At 38.2% G+C, this 21,085-nt stretch overlaps 2 protein-coding genes across 2 annotated transcripts; both read left to right on the top strand.

The window, feature by feature from the left end:
- Window positions 1–9: 9 nt before the first annotated feature.
- psmb9a (proteasome 20S subunit beta 9a) lies at window positions 10–2,932 on the top strand. The gene is made up of 6 exons (XM_026346886.1): window positions 10–276; window positions 360–427; window positions 602–733; window positions 951–1,080; window positions 1,499–1,640; window positions 1,815–2,932. The coding sequence occupies exons 1-6, from the start codon at window positions 226–228 to the stop codon at window positions 1,940–1,942; spliced, it is 651 nt and encodes a 216-aa protein (XP_026202671.1). The 5' UTR covers window positions 10–225; the 3' UTR covers window positions 1,943–2,932.
- A 237-nt stretch (window positions 2,933–3,169) lies between these two features.
- Window positions 3,170–10,976, top strand: tap2a (transporter associated with antigen processing, subunit type a). The gene is made up of 11 exons (XM_026346572.1): window positions 3,170–3,746; window positions 3,991–4,105; window positions 4,204–4,334; window positions 5,042–5,247; window positions 6,012–6,209; window positions 6,316–6,444; window positions 8,122–8,310; window positions 8,583–8,756; window positions 9,283–9,442; window positions 9,774–9,910; window positions 10,376–10,976. Exons 1-11 carry the CDS (start codon window positions 3,170–3,172, stop codon window positions 10,577–10,579), a joined length of 2,220 nt encoding a protein of 739 aa, XP_026202357.1. The 3' UTR covers window positions 10,580–10,976.
- The last annotated feature ends 10,109 nt before the right edge of the window (window positions 10,977–21,085 follow it).

Genomic DNA, 21,085 nt, shown 5'->3' with positions numbered 1-21,085 from the left:
AATTTAACTTTCAATTTCGATTTAACTCAGGAAAAGATGGAGTCGGTGTGATAGAGGACTGTAGGACTGATCTGGTTCTACGTAGCTGTAAAGAAGGTTTCTGGACGATAACACATTATAAAAACCGTTCTGCTCGAGTGAACGTTTCGATTTAAGCCTGGTTACAGCCTTATATCGATATCAGACAGGTACAGTCGGTGCTGTCGTTGTCCGAGTCTCTGCGCCATGTTGGAAGAAACTGAGCCAGAGTGGTTGTCGGAGGAGGTGAAAACTGGAGTAAGTACAACATTTAGCCTACTGTGCTCGACTAACTTGGAGGCCAGTTAATGATGTGAATTCATTCTTGCTTCTGTTTGTAGACAACCATTATTGGAATAGAATATGATGGAGGGGTCGTGTTGGGGTCTGATTCCCGAGTGTCCGCAGGGTAAGTTAGTGCGTGCATGTGCGTTCATTTCTATCTGCAGAATATTATCTTTATTAAGTCAGCAATATTTTAGGCATAAGTATAATACAAACATCCTACCTCAATTTTTTTCTTGCATATGTTATTTGCTCCTCTACATTATCCACACCCTATTCACTTACTCTCCCTCTTCAGAGCAACAGTGGTGAACAGGGTGATGAACAAACTGTCTCCTCTTCATGATAAGATCTACTGTGCCCTGTCTGGATCTGCAGCAGACGCTCAGACCATCGCTGAGATCGTCAACTATCAGCTGGATGTTCACAGGTATGTGCAGTGAAAGGAGACAGAAAGACAGTCAGTACTCTTTCACTGAATATCACATAGTGGCCAAGTCCTGTACTTGTATATTCCTTACTGTATCTGGTAGGAAAAATGTTGTGGCCATGAAGCTCAACACACTATAACTTTCTAGTCCAGTAAAACACTTTCTGTTTTAGTTATGGATTTTTACAACATATAATCTCATGACTTCTTCCTTCAGTATGGAGATAGGTGAGGACCCTCAGGTTCGCTCCGCAGCTACTCTGGTGAAGAACATCTCATACAAGTACAAGGAGGAGCTGTCAGCTCATCTCATTGTGGCCGGCTGGGACAGAAGAGATGGAGGGCAGGTCAGTAAACACAGTTAGTAATCACCCTCACAGATAGGGACTCAAGTGCAAGACTCAAAGATATGTTGTAAAATTTCAACAGTTTAGCATGAGTGAGTTTAGAGAAATTTGGCAAGAGCATGGTCATCATAAGACAATAATTCAGTGAACTGAACAGGTTATGACAGTACTTGCCTGGAGTGTGGTGGAAAGTTTAAAAAAAGAAAGATCACTGGCAAATATAATGCAAATAGCATGAAAAATGTATGTTTCCTAATAAGGTGCTCTTGACATTTCTCAACAGGCAAAACAGCTGCTAACAATGTTGTCTTATAACTGCTGGAAGCTATGAATAAAATAATTTATCCAGCAGCTCACATTATGTTTTCCATAAAGAATGATATTGACATGTTTTTCTGTGCCCTTTGACCTCTCCCAGGTGTTTGCAACTCTGAATGGTCTCCTGACAAGACAACCTTTTGCAGTCGGCGGCTCTGGCAGCTCATACATTTATGGTTTTGTTGATGCTGAGTATCACAGAGGAATGAACAAGGAGGAGTGCCAGCAATTTGTTGTCAACAGTAGGTTTTACTGTATATTTTAGACATTTAGTACTTCTTGTACTGACAGCTGAGAAGAGCTTTTATTGTATTATTTCATGTTTCTGTATATTAAATATTGTGTTTTGAAAAAACGAATTATCTTCTTCTGTCTCCTCACCAGTTTCACCTGCTTTCTCTTATTCTCTCTCGTAGCTCTCTCTTTGGCAATGAACCGTGACGGCTCCAGTGGCGGAGTGGCCTATATCGTTACCATCGATGAACACAGCACAGAAGAGAAAGTCGTTCTAGGAAATGACTTACCCACCTTCTTTGATCAGTGATCAATATGTATTTTGGTTTATCTTTTGTCAGCCAGGTCACTGTTGTGCAGGATGCAGCAATGTTTGTTTCACAGTAACCTTTATAAGCAAAATTTGACTTAAGACCTGTTCACACTCAACAATTATACAGGCGATTATTGGATAGATGCTTCCAGTCTGGCTCAGTCTCTGATGCCAGTCCTCAGATTGCTAAGTGTGTACAGTGTCAAGATTCCAGTCTTAAATCTTAAAAAAACAGTTGCTGCCCCTACAGTATCTACAGCTTTATCTGAAATTACTTTGTATTATAAAGTTCACTCACCAATTCCTTCTGCAGTCTGCATTGTCCATGCCTCTCCATCCAGGACCTCCCCTAACTCTTTGCTTTTTTTGTTTGTTTTTGTTTTTATTTTTTATTTTTTTATGTGAAATCAGTTAACTGTTATTGGAATCAGATATAGAACCCCACAGTGCCCATAGAGAGAAAAAAACTGTTCCATCAGATACTGATACAGCTGAATTGCGGTAGGACTGGATGAAAGTTAGGGGGCAGTGCTCAGTTGGACTGCTGACAGTTTCATTCAAGGCAACGTGTCTCTTAAACGTAATGAAAACTTGCATACACTTGAATGAAAGTAAATTACTGACAAACATTATAACCCCAAAAATTCTAAAAACTCTAAAGTCTACAAATTATCTCACTCCTCACACAGTACACAACATCATATTAACAGTGTGTGTATTCAAGGTGGCAAACATATGAACGAAAAGTGAAACTTAATTTGTAACAGAGTAAGGTCATCCATTTGAGTGCACTTTTTTTCATCCCATTGTAACCAGAGGAACCATAGGATACCTACTGTGTGATCTATGTTTGGTTTACCCCTGGACATAATAACAAGCATCCACTTTAATTCTGCACTAATTGTAGGAGATGGGCCCACAGTAATTCTCCTATGTGCTCAATTATCTGAAATTTAAAATAAAATAAAAATACTGTTGGAGATTTTACTTTTGATTTTATGCCTTAATAATCTGTTTTCATGTTGGGTGAAATTACACACTGGACATTATAATCGCACATTTCATCCAGCATTATGAAGATGGTGGAATATGAAGGTAATGATACGAATATAACTGTATTGATCAAAGCTCCTGCTTTGTCCTGCTTCAGTGGTCAGAGTGTGCTCTGCAATGTAGCTTTCTTGGAACCCCCTGAATCTAACAGAAAAATGAAACTGAAAGTGGATGAAATCTAAAAGACTGGTCCTGCATCAGAGCAGGTCATACGAGGACGACAGTCAGTGGAAAATGGCAGGCAACACAGAAACGATAATTCACAAAGTCGTTGCTTTGATTTTAGCAGTTAGCATCGACCTTTCCTTGTTTTACGCGTCAGATTTTGTGGTAATTCGAGGCGTACTTGGACATTTTACGCGTCTCTGGGTTTCTGCGGCTCTGCGGTTCCTAGCTTTAACTGCTGTGACTCTACTCATCTTGGGAGACTTCAAACCGATATTGATTCGTTTTATAACCGTGTACAGTTTGCTGCCCGCGGTGTTTGAGACCGGGACCAAGCTGTTTTACCATGAGGACACTCAGTGTGGTCAACTGGCGGATCTGCGCTGCTGGCTCATGTCCGTCGGAGCGATGGTGGGTGCTGCACTGTTTTGGGAGATCACCTTCCCGGACACAAATGAATCTGCCGCCGGTAAAGAAAGCAAACAGAAGTCCAGAGCACTGCTTATAAGAGTCCTACGCCTGTCTAAACCCGACTATCCCCTGATGCTTGGGGCACTCGTGTTCCTGTCTTTGGCTGTTATCTGTAAGTACGCAACAGATGATGATGATTCAGTCTCTAGCAAAAAGTGATAGTGATAAAAGTGCAGGCTGATAATGATAATGTCTACAAAGGTTGAAAAGTAGGCTAATGTTGTATACAGGATATGCTATTTTGTCTCTACTCTGAGGGCAGGACAACATACATAATGATTGCTAATGATGTTGAAGGTATGAATGATGTGTCTGTATCTCTCTTATTATGACAAACTTTGTGTGTCTCTTCTCAGTTGAGATGTTCATCCCGTTCTACACAGGAAGAGTCATAGACATCTTGGGTGGTCAGTACCAGCAGAGTGAATTCCTGTATGCTCTCCTCTTCATGGGGCTGTACTCTGTGGGAAGGTATGAGAAAATGTGTTCTCTCCACATTCATGCACCAGCTTGTGTCTATGGTGATTCTCATTGGTAAAATCTGACTTTCTTTTTGGTTTATTCACCAGCTCTGTGAGTGCAGGATGCAGAGGGGGTCTCTTCATGTGTGGCATCAGTTCTTTAACTTGCAGAATAAAAGTCAATTTGTTTGAGGCATTTACCAAACAGGAAATTGGATTCTTTGAGAAAACAAAGACAGGTAAGGCTAATCTAGTATAATGTGTACAAAAGTTATATGAATCATTTTTCAGTGAATGGTTTTATAGAGTGTGAAAAAAGTATTCAACCCTTTACAACATTCAAGAAACTATCAAACTGCATTAATCAGCATGGGAAGGGTTTGCTCCCAAAGCTATTTCCAAGGCTGCAAAGATCCACACTAAAAGACACTGTATCTGCAAATTGAAAAGACTTAAAACAAAATGAACGGGCCTTCCAAACTTAGTCTTTCGACTACTTGGTCAAAAGGTGGACTCTTAAGAAGACCAGGGTTCAGGTCATCAGTCTGTGAGATGAAGCTCATGCACAAGTGCCATTTGACGCAAGAAAATTATCCCAAACATGTGAGTAACTCAACTCTGAATGGCTCAAATTTGATAAAATTAAAATTTTGGAGTGGCCTCATTAAAGTCCAGACATTGAAGGTTGATTACTTTTTCACTTTGGTGATTTAGGTATTGGATAATCTTTTCTTCAAAAAACATGTGTTTTGTGTTTGCTCAGGTTGTCTCTGTTTTATCTTGTTTAAAGATGTAAAACGGTGTACTATGATGTATACTGTACACAGAAAGAGAAGTAATCAGGAGGAGATTGGATATTCTTTCACAGCACTGTACATTAAAGATGCACTGGAGCAGAATATGAACATACAGGATAAAAGATAATTTCTATATATTGACTGTGTAGGTGAGATCACGTCCAGGTTGTCTAGAGATACCACCCTGATGGGAAGAACAGTGTGTCTCAATGTCAACGTGCTACTGAGGACATTCATCAAGACTGTGGGTATGATCTCCCTAATGATGAGTCTTTCCTCGAAGCTCACGTTCCTCGTCTTGATGGAGACACCGATTACTGGCCTCATTCAGAATACATATGACACACACTACCAGGTAGGGCCGGTTTATACTGGATATTAAAAAAATGTCAAACTAACATTGAGATCCATTCACCAGACATCTTAGTGTTAAACTGAGTGTCATCTATATTCCTATATCTGTTTTCTGAGCCAGTTTATACAGATATGTTTGAGGTGTAAAGAGTAGTACCGTAGTAGTAGTAGTACTGTTACTATGCTGAAATTGTATTAAAGCGAATGTAAAATCATTTGTTTAAAAATCTATTCAAATAAAAGTAAATACTAAATAATTTTAAATAGACTTTAAGTAAACATTATGTTCCTCTTTTATGGTCCTTAGGATGGTGATTTCTCAACTGTTGCCTTCAATTTTAAGTGTAGTGAAATCATGGTACAACACTTTTTTTGGTAGAAAGTATTTCCTCTTGTAGAGCAACTTACAGGCAGCTACTTGTACTTCGTGTACTTGACAGAGAACACTAGCTAGGTCAGCAACAAACTCAAGTCTCAACACTAAATATGTTAAACTTAGTTTTACTTATATTAAAGACAAATGAGAAATACAAAAACCATGAAGGCTTAGAAAGTGCAGGAACAATCACTACAAACACAGGGATGATGAGAGGGAACATGTTCTATCAGCATTACACAACTTTTCCCGAATTTTATTTCCCAGTTTCAACATTGATATGTTGTCTTTGTACTATTTACAATCAAATATAGATAAAAAATGTTCTGAACATTATTGCATTCTTTTTTAAATCAGTTTGTACTCCCTATTTTTTGTTCCTCTTCTAGAGACTGTCCTTGGCTGTGCAGGATTCGTTGGCTTCAGCAAACACAGCTGTAAATGAGGTAGTTTCTGGTATTCGTGTGATACGGAGTTTTAAAACAGAAAAACTCGAGTTTAATCGCTATGATGATCGCTTGATGGACATTCGTGCCCTTAAGATGCATCGGGACATGATCAGATATGTTTACTTACTTGCGCGAAGGGTGAGAAGTTTGTCTTTTTTTCTTAGCTTTTTGGTGGTTATAAGATTTTTAACTTATAATTTCCTTAATGAGCAATATTTGTCTTTCTGTGTGTTTGTGTTTCTAGTTGACAGGATTAGTCATGCAGGTGGTCATGTTGTACTACGGCAGGCTCTTCATACGGAGTGGACACATGTCCACGGGAAGTCTGGTTTCCTTCATCATTTATCAGTCAGACCTTGGAAGAAACATCAGGGTATCCCATTATGTTCTCTAAAACTTTGGCCTTTACCAGTTAGACAGGACAAACCATATGTACAGTGCCTACAAAAAGTATTCACCCCCTTGGATGTTTCATCCTTTTGTTGACATTATAAATCAATCATGGTCAACAAAAGTTGAAAACAAAATCTGAAAAATACCTCATTAATGTCAAAGTAAAAACTGTTTTCTGCATAGTAATATGAATTCAATATAAATATTTAAGGTGAAATCAGTGTTTTCATTAATATTCACCCCCCTTAAAATGTCTGACCCATCTCAACAGAGGTCCAGATATTTGGTGCTAGTAGTCCCACAACTATTGAAATTGGGATTGACTGCAGTGAATGTGTGTCAAGTGATAAATAGAGAAACTTGTGTCTGGAAGGTCCAGTCACTGGTTATTCAGTATTCATGGTCACCATTACACCATGAAGACAAAAGAACACTCCCAGCAACTCAGAGAACAGGTCATTGAAAAGCATAAGTCAGAGGATGGATACAAAATAAATCTCCAAGACACTAAACATCCCCCAGAGTTCAGCTCCAAGTAATGGAAGGAAAATGGCACATGTATAAATCTGCCTAGAACAGGCCATCCAAACAGACTAAGTGACCGAGCAAGAAGGAGATGAGAGAGGCCACTAACACACTGATGACTACTCTCAGGGAGTTACAAGCCTCAGCAACTGAGATAGGAGAGACTGTACATTCAACAACTGTTGCCTGGGTTTTTCACCATTCACAGCTTTATGGGAGAGTGGCAAGGAGAAAGCCACTGTTGAAGAAAACTCATGTTAAATCACCTCTTGAGTTTGGCAATAGAAATGTGAAAGACTCCATGGTCCAGTGCTAGAAGGTTCTTTGGTCTGATGAGACCAAAATCGTGCTTTTTGTCCATCAGACAAGACGCTATGTTTGGTGCACACCAAACACTGCACATCACCGCAAACACACCATTCCTACTGTGAAACACAGTGGTGGCAGTATCATGCTGTGGGGATGCTTCTTGGCAACCAGCCCTGGAAGGCTTGTTAAGATAGAGGGTAAGATGAATGCAGCGAAATATAGGACAATCCTGGAGGACAATCTTTTTCAGCCTGCAAGACAACTACGACTTGGGAGAAGATTTGTTTTCCAGCAAGGCAATGACCCAAAGCATACAGCAAAAGCTACACAGAAACGGTTTACCGACAACAATGTTCCGGAGTGACAAAGTCAAAGCCCAGGCCTCAATCCAATAGAGAATTTTGGATAGACTAAAAAAAGGGCTGTTCACACCAGATCCCCACACAACCTGACAGAGGTTGAGCAGTTTTACAAAGAAAAATGGCATAAAATACAATTCCAGTGTCGAGATGTGCAAGTCTAACTGAGGCCTATCCACACAGACTCCATGCTGTGATTGCACCTTTGGCTACAATAACTAAATACTGACCAGAAGGGGGTGAATATTAATGCAGACACTGATTTCACCTTATATATTTTTAATTAATTGACATAACTTTGTAGAAACCTGTTTTCACTTTGACATTAATGAGGTATTTGTCTGAAATGTATTTTGTCAAAGTTTTGTCAAAATTTGGTCAAATTGATGATGGAAGATGCTTTAGCTCTAAAGGAAAAGATGTGATCAGTTCATCAACTATGTTTTGTGATGACTATTTTCCAGACTCTCACCTACATTTTTGGTGCAATGCTGAACTCAGTGGGGGCTGCTGGCAAAGTGTTTGAATACCAGGACCGGAAACCTGAGGTCAGCACAGATGGGAAACTCAAACCTGATCAGCTGAAAGGGCATGTCAACTTTCATGGTGTTAACTTTACCTACCCCACAGATCAGAACAAAACAGTCCTACAGGTGAGATCTGAACACAAGGAGGGAAGGGTAACTATTTGGTTTATGTGATAACTATTTACACAGGTAAACCCATATACAGATTCAGTTAGATAAACCAAGATTTCTGGATGTCTCCAGGTGTTGTTATCCTAAAGGTGCTTGTTTGGTGGCAACTAGACCTGCTTGACTTGATTGAAGATTTTACCCCACCAAACAAACACCTTTGAAATAACCATGAGCTAGACTGAGAATATCCACGGTCATATACAACCACTGTTATGATTTTGTTTCAGAACTTATCCTTGGAGCTGAAACCAGGTCAGATGACAGCACTGGTCGGTCCATCTGGAGAAGGAAAAAGCACTTGTGTGAGTCTGCTGGAAAGATTCTACGAGCCGCAGGATGGAGAAATCCTGTTGGACAATGAACCACTAAAATCCTATGACCACCGTTACCTTCATAAGAAGGTGATTAATGATTTGTCCTTTTTGTCCTCATTGGGACCTCCTGTATTTATCTGTTTTGCATTTTATTTTATATTTTTAAATATAACATTAGTATTCAACAATCTTGTATAAAAACATACATTGTAAGTGTAGCAGGGGTACCAGCTTTAGCCTATTACGTCCAAATCTAATTCAACCACGACAAATATTTTGCACAAGGAATAATGGACCTGATGTGCAGACTCAGTGGAAGAACTTTGGTTTGTACATGAAAGACACAGTTGCTCATTCACATGGAACTAATCAGTGAGCTAATTAATTAAAGTAATTCAAGCAAATACAGCTTGTAAACAGTAAGTATTCGTCTACTACTGCCCAAAAATTTCACACTGACAGACATTCAGTTAACAAAAAACAACTTCAACTGAAACCTTTCAAATGAAAGTATTATATTAATCATATAACTAGCTGTGTGAGAATATATGAGTTTAAATTCAAATTAAACATGTTATTCATTGAGTCAAGCTGATGAAAGTGTCTTTTACAGGTTGCAGTAGTGAGCCAAGACCCTGTCCTCTTCTCTGGCTCCATCAGAGACAACATCACCTATGGGCTTCCTGAATGTTCACTGAAAGAGATCCAAGAGGCGGCACGCAAAGCCAACGCCCATGACTTCATCATGCAGCTGCATAAAGGCTACGATGCAGGTAAACTGTGGTAACTGCCCTTCGTGCTGTTTTACATGACTGAATACCTGAACAGAAACCTGCTTTGTATGTTGGAGAGAAGTTCAGTGAATGAGGAAGATGCCATGTGGGGAGTAGTATTAATAATAGGACATTATTATGTTTTTGTTTTTATTGACTTTAAGAATTATTTTGCCTAGAACAATGTGTGTATTACAAATACATATCAAATACACATACATATTTTAACAGGATTGATGTTGCCTGTACCAATATACATGTTGTATACTATTATAATGTCGTATCATGAATGCCAATGTGTTATGATTTTATATTATTACCCATTTCACAGAGGTGGGTGAGGGTGGTGGTCAATTATCCAAGAGTGAAAAGCAGCGGATCGCCATTGCTCGAGCACTGGTCAGACAGCCACAAGTTCTCATTCTGGATGAAATAACCAGCTCTCTGGATGTTGAGAGTGAAAATAAGGTAGTCACAACTTAAAACATATATATTTTACAATTAACTGTCATGCAGAGCAACAAAGATGTGTTATGTCTACAATAAATAATAAGACACAGTCATACTTTTGTTTGGAGAAAGCATGTTTGCTTCCCTGTTAGCCCAGATAGCAGTTAATTGTTATTCTTGACATTCTTTGCAACAGCAGGGCATATGTCTGCATATGTGATAATTACATTTCAAATTGGGCCTGTCTGTCGAAATCTTTTTATATTTTCATATTATTGTGATATCTTGGTCAGTGGTCTTGTAGAAAAAAGTCAATAATTTAATATCCAGTATGTTTTATTTTTTTATATATATTACATCACTGTACATATTAAAAACACACAGTATATCTTGATGTTTGTTCCAACATCCATTAGCTTTGCTTTGACCTGGTGGACACTGGTTAATAAAATAATAAACAACTGTATTGTTCACTCTGCACAGGTGCAGCAGGCCCTGGCTAACTGTCCCAACCAGACCCTTCTGGTGATCGCTCACAAGCTGAAGACCATTGAGAAGGCCGATCAGATTGTTGTGATCAGTGGAGGCAGAGTTGAGGAACGAGGAACTCACGAGGAGCTGATGGACAAGAAGGGGAGCTACTATAAACTGAGAGAGAATCTCTTTACAGATAATGGTGGAGATTGATGTGTCTTTACCGGGTATTGTTCTTCATGACGGTGTTATATGTGATTGACAGCAGCTAAATGAATGCAGTGTGTAAGAACAAGCTGGAATTATTGTAAATATTGTTTTGTGTAAATAGCAAAAATAAAACAATGTGGAGCTGAAGTTTTCTGTATTTTAAAAGAATAAATTCATATTTATTTTGAATTAGTTATTGTACATTAATCATAAATCAGATGAAAGTAATAGATTTGTCCACAATTTTTTTTTCCATTTCATGTTCTTGTATGTGATAAAGATGAAGATGAAGATGAAGATGAAGACAATACACCATTGACACCATAACCCTGAACATTTACTATCAGAGAAGCCAAATGTTATTATATGGATACTGCTAAAATAAAAACCTGATCAGATATTTTGGATCATAGTCACTGACCTTATTTTACTCCATTGAGAGCTCACAGAACAGTATATTAAGAAGTATCACAGTAAAAATACTCACTGCAGTAAAATGTCCTCTGTGGCAGATCTTTTTTTATATATAACTTGATTAGATTGCTACTACCAATGCAACAGTGTTGGGGTAGCTTTGGCTCAATAGGTAGAGCAGTTGTCTGCCAATCATAGGATATGTGGTTCGATTCCCAGCTGCCATGTCACATGCCAAAGTGTCCTTGGGCAAGATACTGAACCCCTAGTTGCCCCCGGTGAGTCAGGTCAGCTGCATAGCAGCTCTGCCATCGGTGTGTGTGAATGGGTGAATGAGATGCAGTGTAAAGCACTTTGAGTACCAGCTAGGTAGAAAAGTGCTATATAAGTGCAGACCATTTACACTTTTTACTGTTAAGTACATTTACTCAGTTGCTGTACTTAAGTATTTTCTTTTTATACTTTTACTCCAGTCACATATTTGACATTGAAATTGAGTTACTTTGTAGATGCAGATTCTTAAAATTGAATGAACTGATAATTATGATGGATTACTGTATAATGGCAGCACAACAGTTAAAATCAGCCCCACCCTTTCCTCACATGTACTTTTGGTTTTACTTGATTGTTGAATTTTTGTACTTGTTTGTGTTGACTGTGGTATCTGCTTAAAGTAGAGCTAGTTTTAACTATTTTATTCATACTAAGAAAACCAGAGGTCAAATTCTCCAAATGGTTACTACATCAGTTTGTAGAGTTGTGAGATGATTTATGGAGAAAAACCAGGAAAGGTTTTTGTGAACAATTTTAGTTTTTGGACTTATTCTAATAAATAATAAATTATTGTCCGACACTTTGTCAGTTTTTCTCTTGCGTTTCTGTTTTTTAAGTGACCTGACAGCATTTTGATCTGGTTCATCAAAACAGTTGGGGGTTGGGTGTTATCTTCTGAGCTCGACCTGGAAAGTCCCTGACAACCAGCATTGTTTCATTTCTGATTTTGGAAAGTTGCCTGGTGATTTCATAAACACCAAAGATACAGTGAAGTGACACGGAGCATTACACCAAAACACAGACTCCCTCTATCGACCAGAACCAGGTTAGAAAACGCCATTTTGTCCAAACATTTATGTGCATCGACAAAATGGCGACTAAAGTCACGTGCTTCAACAGGTGAAACATTAATGTCTCCTGGATTTTTATGACTGTAGTATTGTTTAAATTTAATCTTGAGCAGGTTATAGGAATACGTATATTCTTTTGTTGTCTTTTTCTTCCATTGTCGTTCCACTGCACGACTGCTGCTGCTGCTGCTGCAGTAGCTGCTGACAAATTATGAGGTTAAACTTCTATGAAAGAACATAGGAGGGAACAGCATAATATTTATTTTTGCATTACAATATTATACTTATACTTATCAGCTGCATGTTATACTTGTTTTTTCAATAAATTTAAAGTTCACAAATTATTTTCCTCCACATAACTTTTGCTCACTTGGTAAACAACAATATTTATGAGCTCGATGCCATTATAACTTCAGATTCATTTATTTTCGTGTTTTAAAGTCAGTGGGGGAACATAAAATGTGACAAACCGAAAACAAAACTATTTCTCATTGTTCCTCCTTAGTTAAAAGTTTGATGAATCAAAGTTCATGCCAGGCACACTGACTCATCAGAAACTTGGCTGCTTCCCATCACTTGTGTGCCGCCTGTGGGTTAAAAAGGCATGAGGGCACGAAGTGGAAATAAAAAGTGTCCGCCATCTTAGAATGAGATTCTCAACACAAAATGTCCGACGGCGTGCAGAGAAAGTTAGAAAATGGCACACATTGCAAATCTAAGATTATATACTGCAGAAACAGTGTGTGTGTTTGTGTGTATCTGTAATAGAGCCATATAGAGTTGTGCATCCTCGCACCTACTTATTTATTTTACATACCAGACATGTTTGTGTGTATCTTTTGGATGTGAGTATGTACCGACGTGTTTGCCTAACCAGCTCTGCACCATGCCACTGCACCACAGCGCCGAGCTGGAAAGTACCTTCTCTTCTTTCTTTTGCTTTCTTTTCTAACTGTCTTGCACATTTAGTGGCTGAGTGACTCAGCCAAACCCCGGCCAAGCCCAAACTCTTGTGACTGAGAGCGCCGTGGTTCACATGCTTTGCCTTTTTAGGTGCACAGTTTGTGTTGATATTTTCCAGTAGAGATATATTTGATAAAATAGATGTGGCACACAACTAGGCTATATGGTACGGCAAACCATATTAATGCAGACACACTGACACTCAGCTTTCTTTTAAGTGTGTACGTAAGTGTGTTACCTTTCACCTCTATGACTTACAATCACATCTAAGCAGCAGTTAGTGGGTCAGATTTGTTTTGGAAGCCTTGACTTTGCCAACAGACAGGATCAGGTTTATGTTTTAACAATTTCAAGATGTATCTTTTCTCCCTAATATGTTTTAACTATTTTAAATTAGGCTATCATTGCCCAAAAGCTAGTTAATGACCAAACCTCTAATGATTTATGAAAACAAGTGTGCAACTAAATCAAATATATCAAATATTAACATTGTTAGGAATCATAATGCAAAATTCTATTAGACTAGTTTTCAGTTTTCAGCAATTAAAACACACAATGCAAAACATGAATGCAAAAAGGAATAAAAACTGCAACACATGCAGGTAAACAAGGAAAGAAGGACAATAGTAACACAGGACAAATGAAAGACTGAAAGTAAACAGCAGAGGCAGCTTGAGAACAGCAAGGTGTAAATAACAGATCTTAACTGAACTGAAAGTGTTCATGTGCAGCTTTAGCAGAGAACTTAGAATGACCAGATACTTTATTATCGGAATAATAAAATCACCTCTTCCTGTACCACTTGTGAGCTGATATAAAGTTGTTCTAATGTCTGTACATGAGACAAACATACATGTTTAATCACAATATTTTAAAATCACACTGGACGATTATTTCACTTTGGACAGAACTAAACTAAAAACTGAGTCATTTTATGAAGAGAAAGAGTCACTTGACTTGTTTAGCTTGACTGTAACATGATACTTGCTTCTCTTTTCTGGTCTAAATCAAAAGTAATAAAGTAAATGATGCAGCATAAAGCACAACAGAAACGACACCGATGGAGCTTCTTTAACGCGCCTCACTTAATTTTGTTTTGACAGTTTTTCATAACGTGTAATTGAGATTTCTGATCTTGAAGAGTGAAGTGATTCTGATACTGTTATATGATAATATTTTAGATAATATTAACCACATGTGTCTCTGTTTCTGTGAGGCTGACAGAGCTTTTGTATTGTTTTATTGTCAGTAATCCCCCACTGTGTTTGTGAGAATCCCCGAACTTCCCCTGGAGACTGTGACTATTACAACATTAACTGAAGCAAAGTTTGTGAGATTGTGTCGAGGGTATCGAACAGTTGATGTGTGGTTTCCTAAGTTAATGTTAATAACAAACATCCTATAAAAAAAACCATCACATGATCAGCTGAGGGAAGTCCCTGCTGTGAGGCGAAGTAACAGCGCCACACTAGGTTTTGTTTTACCAGCAGCCACGTGATTTACAAGAAGCCTTCAGCCAGGCAGTTTGGCAAAAAGTTAGGGGAATCTCAGCATTCAGGCAGAAGATTGAAACACTGCTCTTGACTGACACCTGGTGACACTGAAAGAGAAAATAAAATGTGTTGAATATCACCCCACAAACCGCCGTGGGTTGAGAAGTGGTTATCTGCAGTGCTGTTATGAAGCTGCATGTTTTCATCCCTCAAACGGGACGGGGTTTGTGTGCTGGGAGCTCTGTTGATGTGTAAGATTCACAGGAAGCCACAACTATGTAAGAGTGAGAAGCCACAGGAGTGTGTGCGCCTGAATGAGGTCAATTCTTCTGCAAGATAATCAATACTATGGTGTGTTTCTGATGGCAGGATTAACCAGATGTACTGTGTGAAGGGCTGAATATCTTAGCACAGGGTTTAAAATACACACAATCATCAAAAACTGGCAGCTTGAGGTTAAACCAGGACAGTCAGACCCTCGGTGTGACTGTATCTAAGAGTACAGTAGGAAGGTGACATCATTTATTGAAAAAAGAGTTGTGACTACGAGCTTTAGGAAGAGAAACAGCACCCCAAGTGTTTGTCTTAGACCTTTTCTACCATGGCACTCGGTAACCATGTGATTTCCTGTAAACAGCTCTGTGTGGTGATTTGGCAACTTACAGCCTGCTGCCATGACAGAGAGATAATCATAGATCTCGAGTGCCCCCAAGTGGACTGAAATAACAACATAAATCACTTTCATAAAAGACAACATTATTGAAACATGCTCCTAATCTATCAATAGCATTTGACCTATTTACCTGTTTTAATAAAATTGCTTTAAACATAGATGAAGAGTTGACTGTCATTAGAAAAGCTGCAGAGTCTCTGTTTTCTTTCCGTCTCTTTAAATCACCCAGTAAACATTTGGATTGTTTTAAAGTGACAGATCTGCTATTAAAACCAGTTTGGCCAGTTTAAAGATCCTATTGTTCGAATGCACTTCTGTTTAAATGTGTAACCAAGGTCTCAACGTATCATCAGATCAGGAGACATCGGGGCAGTTGAGGCTCAGGAAAATAATTCTGGTTGGTTTGACATTAAAGTGAGAGTGAGAGCCTCACTCATGATCAGCTGCCTGTCTGATGCAAACTGGAAAAATCAAAAACCAGTCCTGTTTGTTATTGTGTACCGTCCTCCTGTCCCTTACTCTGAGTTTTTAACTGAATTCTCAGAGTTTCTATCTGATTTAGTTCTTAGTGCAGATAAAGTCATTATAGTGGGTGACTTTAATATCCATATAGATGTTGATGATAACTGCCTCAACACTGACTTTAATTCACTATTAGACTCCATTGGTTTTACCCAAAATGTAAATAAACACACTGTTTTAATCTCACCCTTGATCTTGTTTTTACTGTCTTGAAATTGATTATTTAATATTCTATTTTTTTAATAATATTTGAATTTACTGTACTAAACTTTACTTTACCTAAGAAAATATTTCACTACAGTAGATGTTTATGTGAAAATGCTGTTGACAAATTTAATGAACTGATTCCATCTTTTATTACAGAGCCAACACAGAGGAGGGAAGTCATCCTAACTTTACTCCAGCGCAAGTCAACTATCTCATTGATAATACTGCAGCCTCACTCCAAATAATACTTGATATTATTACCCCTCTGAAAAAGAAGGTAGTGAATCAGAGGAAGTTAGCTTCATGGTACAATTCACAAATCTGTAGCTTAAAGCAGACATCACATAAACTAGAAAGGAAGTGGTGTTCCACTAATTTAGATGAATATTACCTCACCTGGAAACATAGTTTTTTTTTTTTTTTTAACTATGTAAAACTAGAACCACATATTTTTCATTACTAATAGAAGCAAATAATAACCCAAGGTTTCTGTTCAGGCTGACAAAGAGTCCCGTTAACTCTCATGAGTAATGACTTCATGAATTTCCTTACTAATAAAATCTTTAGAGAAAGATTTATCAGATCCTCCCCCAAAACAGCATGGATGGACTCATATGTACAACAGCTCTAGATTAATTTGTAATACCTCACTCGTACTCAGATCAGAGAGGCCAGACTGAGATGGTTCGGACATGTTCAGAGGAGGGATAGTGAGTATATTGGTAGAAGGATGTTGGAGATGGAGCTGCCAGGCAGGAGGACAAGAGGACGACCAAAGAGGAGATATATGGATGTTATAACAGAGGACATGAGGTTGGCTAGTGTTAGGGTAGAAGATGTTCATGATAGAGTGAGGTGGAAAAGGATGATTCGCTGTGGCGACCCCTGATGGGAAAAGCCCAAAGAGAAGAAGAACCTCACTCGTACTCAGATCCTTGATAAAGTAGTTTTAAAGCAATTATGTGACCACCTGTGCAGGAATAACCTGTATGAAGATTTACAGTCAGGATTTAGAGTTCATCACGGTACAGAAACAGCACTGGTCACTAAAGATCTTCTATTAGCATCAGACAACAGACTTCTCTGTATACTTAGTGAACTCAGATCTTGTTGCTGCATTCGACATTTGCCTGTTGTTCTTTTCTTTCTCCTCTTTCCACTCACCACAACGAAGCAGATGGCCGCCCATCCTGAGCCTGGTTCTGCTGGAGGTTTCTGCAATAAAAAGGAGTTTTTCCTCTCCACTGTCGCCTAGTGCTGCTCAAGTGAGGTTGTTGTGTTTCTATATAATTCTGTATATAATGTTTTGTAAGGTCTTAAACCTCAAATGCTTTTGAGTTCCTTCAGATGACAACTATCGTGATTTGGCTATACAAATAAAATGTAATTGAATTGATCCAACATTAAATTCACCTGCTGGTTTTAATGCCCTGGTTGATAACGGGTCAGAACACGCAGGATATCACTGCTTGCTACCACCAGGTGGTTTTAATATTGTGGCTGATTAGTTTAATAAAACTGTAATTAGTAAGTGCACTGGATAAATACAGCTGATGTCATGACTTTGCTCAGAAACACAGTCTTAAAAAAAGTACCAACATAAACAGTAATCAGGCAGTGTACTATCTCCTGCCATTGTTCCATCTAAGATTACCTTATCTGACCCCAACACTGAATCAGACCAAATGGGCATCACTCTGATTTATTGCAACCATTTTTATGAATCCTCTTTACAATGGAAACAAACTACTTACATGTCATTTACTGTAAACATACAGCAACGAACTTAGCATCAAATTTACCATCTGGTCACCAGAGGGCGACAAAACACAATTATTTTAACACCCTGAAGGAGAACCCAGGTGGAGAACCCAGGTGGAGAACCCAGGTGGAGAACCCAGGTGGAGAACCCAGGTGGAGAACCCAGGTGGAGAACCTGTGGTGGACAACAGATGATACTTATGGCTTTGGTTTTAGCTCTCACATACAAATTTTGGTTCGAATATGTGAATTGTGTTTTTTCTTATAGGCCCATATAAAACAGATAATATATCCCCAGATTCATATTTGGACTGATACTCAGGCTCGTTGTACATTAGAACTTCTCTCCAATTAAAAGATGATGCTCAGTTAACAGCTGACTCAGATCATGTTTTACTGGGATACAGTATTTGACAGTATCTGTCGGCTAAATCCTGATCCACTGAACGCACCTGGATTATATTTTGTCTGAAAGCAATTCATTCTCTAAGAAGACAGCTGGATGTATACTGTAATTATATTCTGTCCATTAATATTCCTGACATTTTAAAGTAGGTATGCACCCAAAATCTGATCTGCAGCCACCAAATCCACCTCAAATCTAACAATTTAAAACTAATTCTAATTAATACATAATACATAATAAGAAAACTTTAAGTAGGTTATTCGTTTTCCTCTGAGTGTGAGTTTGCATGTAAAAGACATTGTTTTGCACGTTGATCTGTGGCTCTGATAAACAGGAGTCGCGATGGGACAACAAACCAGACTTTCACACCTGAGCCCGGCTGTTTTCCACACATTCACACACTTGTATAATTGTGAGGACACTCACATTGACACAATGCATGTATCTCTTTCCTTTAACCTTATTCTAAACTTAACCTTAAAACTAAGTCTTAACCCCTCAAACAGCCCTGTGAAGTTGTGAACTGACAAAATTAGTTCCCACAATTGTAATGAAATAAAAGTTGTCCAGACAAACATTACAAAGTTCACGTCCTCTCTTATATGTTGCTGTTGTGACTTTCTTTCATCTCTGTACTTTATTTCTCATTTTGACTTTAAATGGTGAAGAGACATCAGCTAAAGTCCAACAAAACTACACAGCTCAGAGACATATGCTGCAAAAGAGATTACTCAGATTAGGAAGCATGTTAATCTTAATCTCACTTCTCCTCAGTCATCACCTTTGTTGGTTTTATCTGTTCCAGTAATCAGGATTTCCCTGTCCTGGAGCTGATTTGTGAGATTCACAATTACCTAAATGTACTTTTATTAGAAAGACTCTGACCTTTTTGTTTTATATTCTCTGTTTCCATCAAAGTAACCTTCTGCAGGAGAAAGTCCACTTCCATTCAGATGGAAATCATTGTTCCCCGTTTTTTTGAGAGTATAATGAAGTGTCACTAATCAGATTCACACATTTACAACTCGTTTTGCATGGCTGTATAATCAAGAGGCTGTTGTTCTCATAGACTTGGATAGTTACCTCCTTTAAACCATGATGCACGTGGGCTTTGGTTTTCAAATGGATCTTTGTTTTTTTTGTTTTTTCTTGAAGAAAAGCACCAGGTTGAAATGAGATTAAAATAAAAATATCAGCAGTTGAAGAGATCACAATTAAAATTTAAAGTAGCTTTTTTCAGTTAGACACTGTCTGTTACATTAACATGAAAAGAGTGACTTTAACTGAAGTTCTTATTCTCTATCTTCAACCCTCATTGGTTTATAACATGAGACAGAGAATAAGAACTGCTGTGCAAATACATTGTAGATTCAATAAGGTTTTATGCACAGAAATACAGTGAACTGAAACATCTCTCCTCATGGTGTGACGTGGGCCACACAGTATTTAAATCACATAATACATACTTATCACCTTATAAACAAGATGACAAATTAAAAGGATAATATAAATACGCAGTAATTAAGAGAAAATAATAAAATGCACTGGACTGAGAGAAGCCCTCAGTCTGTACACGCTGCCTTTATGTTTCCTTATATGTTGATCTTTGTCAGTGGGTGGTTGTTAGTATGGTGCCAATGACTGCAGCATATTGAGATTTTGAAATGCTCCAGATAATTCTACTTGTTCAGTACCAAGTACATGTTTGGCTGCTCGTCCCATAAATGGAGAAATGCTGCTGAGATTGTTTTACTCAAGTGGAAACTGAGATAGCAAAGAGAAAATGATCATTATTATATTATAATATAATATACTGTATTATAATCTCGTGTTGACTTCCACCACCAGATCATTCAGGTTTGACTAATGACTCAGTCTAAGGTTAAGATAAAGTTAGGTTTAGATTAAAGTTAGGATAAAATGTTAAGATTAGGAAAGTGGTCCTTAGAGATAAAATAAGGTAAGGTCTCTGGAAAATAAATGTAAGTCAATGTAAACATCTCATGCTGCGTGTTTGTATTATGTGAACCTTAAACACAGTGGTCTCCTGTATCTGAAAAGAGTAAAAGAGCTTGTTGTTGGTAAAGAAAGCTAACAGTCACAGTTATAGAACATGAAAGAACCGAGGCAGAGTCGTAGATGATATAATCATTTATACAACAGACAAATAACCATTTATAGTCTGTCTTGTGCTACATTTTATTTGCTAAGGATATGTGTCTCTGTACTTACAGACATGGACAAAACTAATGAAAATCAGAAATTGCTTTTGAGTTGTGGTTTAACAGTTTTTAACCTAGAAAAGAAAATAATTTGACCATAGGGGAATGTTAAACTAAAGTGTGTCCTGTAATTAGCTTTACAGATGTCTTCAAACTTGTGATCAGTCAGTCAGTCAGTCTGTCTATTTAAAGGGTGAAAAGTGGTCACTGTGCCATTTGGTATCATGGTTAAAGATAAAGGCTGTCAGACCATCTCCACGCAGCTTGATGTTCCTGTGACTACAGTGGCACGTATTCAGATGTTTAAGGTTCATGGGACTATAGCCAACCTCCCAGGACATGGCCATTGGAGGAAAATTGATGACAAATTGAAGAGACAGAAAATACAAATGGTAACTAAATCACCCAGAATAACTTCTATAGAGATTAGAGGTAAAATCCAAGGTCAAGGTACATCGAAGTCAGATCACACCATCAGTCACAGTTTGAGCCAAAGTGGACTCAATGGAAGAAAAGAACACTGAATCTACTGGGAAACATGGGGGAGGCTCAATTATGACCTGGGATATCTTTACTGCATCTTGTACAGGGTTTCTTAAATATTTGCAGGGCACAATGAAATCTCAAGACTATCCAGGCATTCTAAAAAAAAAAAAGTGCTGGTCTTTGTCACAGGTCATAGTCCTCCAACAGGATAATAACACTTGTATTGGACTATTCTGAA

The sequence above is a fragment of the Anabas testudineus genome, chromosome 11, assembly GCF_900324465.2.
Source record: "Anabas testudineus chromosome 11, fAnaTes1.2, whole genome shotgun sequence".
NCBI lineage: Eukaryota > Metazoa > Chordata > Actinopteri > Anabantiformes > Anabantidae > Anabas > Anabas testudineus.
This window is presented reverse-complemented; position numbering and strand designations above follow the sequence as displayed.